Genomic DNA, 7,137 nt, shown 5'->3' with positions numbered 1-7,137 from the left:
GCCTTTTTGGTACGTCGTCCGAGTTTCTACTTTTGCTTTCACTTTCCAAAGCTGGTGTTAATTGTATGCGTTTTCGCATCACCTTTTTAACTAGCCTGGCTTCACCAACTGACAGAGCAAGAGAAACATTGAATAATTGTTTTTTTTTATCTAAAAACTCTATAAAACTATAACTATACTATATACTCGGAGAGGACCAAATGACTGGTCTAAACTGCCTGCAAAATAGTCTACATGTACACCATTAGTAATGGTTAAAGCATTTGACTTATTTAAATAACCTACAGGTTTTAATCTTATGATTCTATTTTTTAGAGAAATTGTCTGTTTTCATTCCTTTTTCTGTCATTTATTTCTCATTTGCTGATTATTTTATTGATTTGATGATGTTGATATATTACAGAGGCTATTTAATATACATATCTAAAATGCTTTCGCATTCAAGTTTGCTTTGAACTTGAAAGAAAGAGAGAAGCACATTTGGCCAGTCAGTGGGTGCACATGGCTCCTGAATAGCATAAAAGTAAGAGAAATAGTGGATGTCTTTTTTTACTTTTAACCCATTGAAAAGAAACAGTGTATAACAGTTATAACAGTATAAACAAAATTATTGTTAAAAGTTAAGTTATGTTTTTTTTGTCGCACATAGTTAACTATTTATGTTATGTTATTTAAATCGGCATTGTTTAGTGATTAGTGCATTGACACATAGCACTGAGGTGCTCGTGGCGACCCAAGTTCGATTCCCAGCTTGAGGTCCTTTGCCCATCTTTTCTCTGCTCCCCACACTTTCCTGTCTCTAATCTCCACTGTCCTATCATTAAAGGTGAAAACCCCTAAAAAAATTATAAGAATAAAAGTTACGTTATTTAAGTAAATGTGTTTCAATTTGGCAACCACAGCAAGTATATTTAAAACCTGTGGGAAGCACTGCACATCTATAATCAAGATCTTCAAAATAAGCAGTTTTTACACAAACCTGATACACGTCTCTTTTCCCCCATTGTTTTTTTTTTTTATCAATCTAAATTTACAATTTTTCACCCTGACTGTCCTGTGAGCATACTGTACTTAAGGTGATACACTCAAATTAGGAAAAGGTAACTGCATAAAACCACTCTTTAAAGAACAAATCTACTACTGTAAAAATTAGGAGGGAAATCCACTTATAAGAGAGAGAGAGAAAGAGCAAAACTTCAGAACCCTAAATAGCTATATTTCCATCAAAAAAGAAACGATTCAGACATGTTCAATACTGGAATATTGCATAAAACATTTGCGAATAAAGCAGTGTTTTCATCCAATGAATGAAAAAGAACAAAATCATTAAATCCTGATAAACTGGCATCAAATATCAAAAAGAAAAAGAGTTTTCTGATGTAAGAGAAGCCACTGTGGGCCTTTTATATAATAAATTACTGGCACCTCAGAATACGAGGATGAAAATCAGTGAATATGAGGAGGCTTTTGGAGGTGTGAGACGCTCTTTAGGAGCACAAACATTCAAAACAATTCTGGAGGTAGTGATATTGAACCACTTTGAATGACTTTGGCTGAGGGATTTTAGAATAACCAAAATATTTCAGATGCTTTAAAATGTGCTGGTTTGTCCTTTAATGCCCTCTCTGATTTTTGTTATAACATGATCTGTTAAAACCATCATATGATTATGCTTTAATAAATCCATCATAGTTTATAAATATTTTTTCTTATCAGATAAAAAGTTTATACTACCAAGTTGTGGGCATGATAATTCAATAATCCAAAATGTGCTGAAATATAGTTGAATGGAAACATGGCTAATTTCTCACAGACTAACACGTGCAATGAAAAACTACTTACCTCCTCCATTTTGGTGGCACAGATAAGGGAATCTCCAGACATTGCCCAATCCAACGCTAAAGCCCACCTGAGCAAGAACATACTGCAGTTTACTGTCCCATGCTGGCCTGTCGTCCTCTTGGCCATCAGCGCCCGCAGACCCTTCATCATCTGCAGACACCAGAGCCATGTCTGACTGGCTCTCCGTCAACACACTTCCATTCTCATCACTGGGCAATGGCGGCTTCTCCATCTGGACAGAGCACAATATCAGTTACTAAATTACAGATAATATGGACAACTTTCAGCCACTGATATTTCAGTATTGTTTAAATAGTATTTATTATAGAATTAGTTCACCCAAAAATGCTAATTCTGTCATTAGCCCTTGTGTACTGTTTAGATTGACTCCCTTTTTGTTATGTAGGTGGCTGTTTTTGCCCCATTGACTTCCATTATAATGACATTTTGTGATTGCGAAGCCATGACAAAGCCATATAAAAGAAACTTATTAAAAGTTTTTAGGCTGCCAACTGGTGATCATCAGCGCAAAAAAAATAAATAAAAAATGGACCTCTTCCCAACACGGAAAACCAGCAACAATCAAGAGTGCATGATTATATGCTGTCATGGCTTTGCAAACAAAAATGTCATTATAATGGGAAGTCAATGTGGCAGAACAGCCACCAACATAACGAAAGGGTAGTACATTTGTTTAAAAAGTGTTTTCTTGTTTTTTTTTTTTTATTTCAATGTCAAAAAAAGATTTGTCCCCAAAACTCATTCCAATTGCTGAAACAGTGAAGGTTTTGGCCAGATTCACAATCACCACAGAGTGGATGAAAACATCCCCAACAGCACACAAGGGTTAATTACTCACTCATGTTATTCCAATCGCCTGAGAACATTGTTCATCTTCTGAACACAAATAAGGATATTTTAGGTGGAATCTGAGCTCTCTCATCCCCTACAAACAGCAATGGTCTGAGAAATTCAATGTTCAGAAAAGGAACCAAAAACATGTCAAGACATTTCATGTATCTTCAATGTTTCAACTGTTACCATACGAAGCTCCAAGAACACTTTTATGCACAAAAAAAATAAATGGTACAGCATATTTGCTTACTATGTCTTTCCTATCAGATCTGGTTGTGTGTTTTTTTTGACAGTAGGATGCTTGTGTGTTGTGCTGCTAACTCTCGTGGACCTCCGCTGACTGTGCACGCACCTCATGAAATGGACCAGGCTTTTATACTTGACATGTCTGCCATTGAGATATTCTTTAAAACAACAGGGGGCGGTCAAAAGAAACTGACCGTAAGTCAGACGGATAAAAAGATAAGAATGAGGTTTCCGGAACAACGTCATATCATTAATATTTTGAAGATGGTGACTGATTATTTTAATAATTTTTCTGAATTATTTTAATGATCTTTATCAGAATGTTCATATCTCGGACAGTTTTACCTATTAAAGTTTATTAAAATGTTAATGACACGCATTAAAAGTACACTTACTAAAAAATTGACTTTTTTTTTAGATTAAGCCCGCTTCACAATTGACACATTACTGTCTGACTAGTTTCTGTCCTCTACTTATATGCTAAAAAGGCAATAATGGCCAAACATTCCTGGCCATTATCACCAAAAAAGCCTAGAAAAACAGGGCATCAGTATAATGTAAACCGATAGGTTCAAATATTCCTTTCAAGTCATCAAAGAAATAATTTGTTTCTTAATTGTAGATTTGTAGCTATTAAATAGTTTTAAATTCAAAATGAAAGGTGAAAACTAAACATATTTCTGTAATTGTGTATTAAAACCACCGGGGGCTCTACTTTTGCCATGGCCCCTTTTTTTTGGCTTTAGCAAACTTATCCCTCAGGTTTTTCCAAACTTTTACAAAAACTTTCCTCCTTTCCCACTGCTGTTGCAAATTCAAGCCAAGAATTATTTGTCATCTGGTACTCCCTATATGATCACGCCAGGACCGATCATAAAGATGTCTGTAAAGTTGTACTGTTTCAGACAAAATCTCTTCAAAGTAATTCAAATCAAATGCAGTGCCACGCAAACTGTTTGCTCGAGTCTCAAAAAATTTTGTGCACTCCGCCAGCTGAAATCATGTCGCGCACACCCAAAGCGAACCTCCGCAAACACAGCCATGACGTCACATTTGCTGTGTGCACTCAAGTGCACTAGTAGACGCGCCAAATATAAACCAGACTTAATGACAATAAATATTAATAAATATTTGCAAACCCTAACCTGTCATGAAAGAAATGAACAAAATTGTTTTTACAGTTTTTTGGTGCACAAAAGTGTTCTAGCAACTTCTGATGATTACGGTTAAATAACTGAAATATCTTCATTTGTCTTCTGAAGATGAACTCTGAACTCTGATGAAGGTCTCAGGGGTTAAAAACATTAGGGGGGTTAGCAATTAATTGCAGAATTCATTTTTGGTGGACTAACTGACCTTTTAATATTTTAAGTTTTGTTTTGATCTTAGTTTCAGTAATTTTGATATAATAAAAAGTAAAAAATTTTCAGTTAGCTTAATTTTTATTGTAACTTGGCAAAACAATATGAAAAAATATTCTGCATAGTTTAAGATGAAAAAAAAGACAACAAAAAACAGTTTAATCAGGTATTTAAAAGGGCTATGTTGTGACCAAAACGTTGCTGTTATCTTCATATGGCCTATGAAACCTTTTGCCTTCCTGTTGTCTTACAGGTCAAAAATCTGCTTTTAACAGCAGAAAAAAAACTAAACAAAGTTTAGTGACTTTTTATAAAATGACCACAGCATTAGAAAAATGAACCATTTTCTATTTTAATATTTTTATGAAAGCTCTAAAAATTTTAAACTACCTGACAAAAGTCTTGTAATTGATCCAAGTTGAAAGAGCAACAAATAATAAAGATCCTCACAGAAATCAGTCACGTTAGGTGAAGGAAAAATCATGGTTTGGGGTTACATTCAGTATGGCGGCGTGCGAGAGATCTGCAGAGTGAATGGCAACATCAACAGCCTGAGGCATTAAAACAATTGTGCTGCCCATTACATTACAAACCACAGGAGAGGGCAAATTCTTCAACAGGATAGCGCTCCTTCTTATACTTTAGCCTCCGTACCAAAGTTCCTGAAAGCAAAGAAGGTCTAGGTGCTCCAGGATTGGCCAGCCCAGTCACCAGACATAAAAATTATTGAGCATGTCTGGGGTAAGATGAAGGAGGCATTGAAGATGAATCCAAAGAATCTTGATGAACTGGAAGTCCTGCAAGAACACTTTCTTTGGCATTCCAGATGACTTTATTAATCAGTTATTTGAGTCATTGCAGAGATGTATGGATGCAGTCCACCAAGCTCATAGGAGTCAGACACAATATCAATTCTTTTTCCTCTGCAGCATGACTTTATATTCTATACTGTACATTATTTCTGTTAAGTGACAAGACTTTTGTCTAAGCAAAGTCAGACCGTACTGTCCTAATTAAATAATTTTAAAAAATCAGGGCATGATCATATTTTATTTTGGTAAAACAAGCGTAATCTAGAGGCCTTCGCCTTTCACATAAACCACTTATGATACCAAATAATCAACTAAAAGTCAAGTTATTAATTGTTGTCCTAAAACTTGGATAGGCGACAAGACTTTTGTCAGGTAGTTTAGGGGACAATGGTTGTCTTTTGGGTCAATTTGACCCACCAGCTATAAAAGCATTTTTCCCCACAAACACTACTGGCACACTACACACTACAGCACACACACAATAATAATCTGCTGATTTAACTTTTATGTCTTCCTAAAATCTACCTTTAACATTAGAAAATATGCCCTTTGCTTTAGTCAAAAACAAGGGTTGACCGCCGATTAAACATTAATAAAACTCCACACTAATAAAAGAATACATAGACATTCACAAAGTTTGGGATGAAGAGGAAGTTTTTTCTTCATCCAAACAAGATTTCAGGATCAAAACTTTAAGGTTTAGCGAAGGTGGCCATTTTTGACCTGAAGGGCAAACCGTGTATACAGAATTCCAGGACAACACAAGAGTTAGGAATATTGTGGCGTACAGTACCTTTAATTTCCTTTAATTATAAATACATTTATAATAAGGTCAACAGAAATCTAAAACATGGACATACAAGAAAAAAAGAATCTGTGCTCAAAATGCAACTTTTGTTTTGTTTTACATAGTTTGCTATGTATTACACATACTGTACTATTTCTTTAGGATGCACAACTGTGTTTAATTTGGCTGTATGACCCATTAACAGGTGATACAAGACAGCTCATGACTTAATGCAAGTACATGTCAACAATAACAACATTGTTCTTGCTTTTTTTTGGCAGTGTACGTGCAAATATCGTAAATATTTTGCCTTTAAGACACCTTCTTGGACAAGCCCACTAGTTTCTCAGAAATCCACAGGCATCTACGAAGCCTTTCTTTTTATCTCGCTCTCCACTTCTCTGTATTTACTTCTCTCGTTTCTCTCAGACTCTCTCCCTCTTCCCTGGAGAGAAGTGAATGGATTCATTGTGTTCTTTATGCAAGATGGGGCTAGCGAAGTCAAAAGTCAAGTCCACCTTGCCATCTCCCTCCTTCCATCCAGCTATCACTTTTCATCTGTCTTCAAAGTAAACAGAAGATTACGGTGTAGAAAGTTCAACGCCGCGAGCAGAAAACAACAGTGAAGTGTTTAGTATTGTTTCTAACATTAGAGTTAATGCACAAAACTGAAGTAATTGATTCAAAACTCTTTTGACAACTCATTTAAGGCAAGTAATAAATATATTACCTAAAAATGAAAGTAATCTCTTACTCTTTGAGTGACAAGTAATTTAATTACAGTAAGTAGTTACAGTGCTTTGGAATTGTATTTCATTGTTTATGCAGATTTTAACCCCTTATGTTTCACCGACCTGTACAATAATACATCTAAATCTCTTCATCCTTATAGAAATATTCCAGACATTAACAAGTGGAGTTAAAGAGCTGAGCTGAAGGCAGACAAACATGTAAGTGTGAAGTTTTCTTGTTGAAAAGAATTGTAAATTTTTCAAATAATACACGTTTGCATTCAGATCAGACCAGATCCCAACTAAAACCCGCAAACGCACTTCTTCCAGGGCCATAGTCCCACAGTAAACTAATTTTGACAAAACAGCATTGCACATGAGATTTATCAGCATACAGAAGGCTTCGTTGTGATCCTGAAACAAACAACCAGCCCTGTACCAGAATCTTTAGGCCCGTTAATTGCTGTTTATTTCCAAACGGTAGAAATCAAAAAGCTCTTTGA

General features: G+C 35.5%; 1 protein-coding gene across 8 annotated transcripts in view; it reads right to left on the bottom strand.

Moving 5' to 3' along the window:
- Positions 1-7,137, bottom strand: part of slc6a16a (solute carrier family 6 member 16a) — a 44,234-nt gene that overhangs the window by 25,134 nt on the left and 11,963 nt on the right. For 5 of the 8 annotated variants that reach the window (XR_012400893.1, XM_073944248.1, XM_073944247.1 and 2 more), the window contains exon 2: positions 1,843-2,074. Coding sequence is in view for 6 of the 8 variants with exons in the window: in XM_073944248.1 (XP_073800349.1) it covers positions 1,843-2,074 (232 nt within the window). In the remaining 2 variants the exon portion in view is untranslated. Of the gene's footprint in view, positions 1-1,842; positions 2,075-6,314; positions 6,466-7,137 lie in introns of all 8 variants that reach the window. The other 3 variants (XR_012400894.1, XM_021473349.3, XM_073944250.1) reach the window with 1 other exon arrangement.

This window comes from Danio rerio, chromosome 3, assembly GCF_049306965.1.
Source record: "Danio rerio strain Tuebingen ecotype United States chromosome 3, GRCz12tu, whole genome shotgun sequence".
NCBI lineage: Eukaryota > Metazoa > Chordata > Actinopteri > Cypriniformes > Danionidae > Danio > Danio rerio.
The sequence above is the reverse complement of the archived record's forward strand: the minus strand, read 5'-3'. Positions and strand labels throughout refer to the sequence as shown.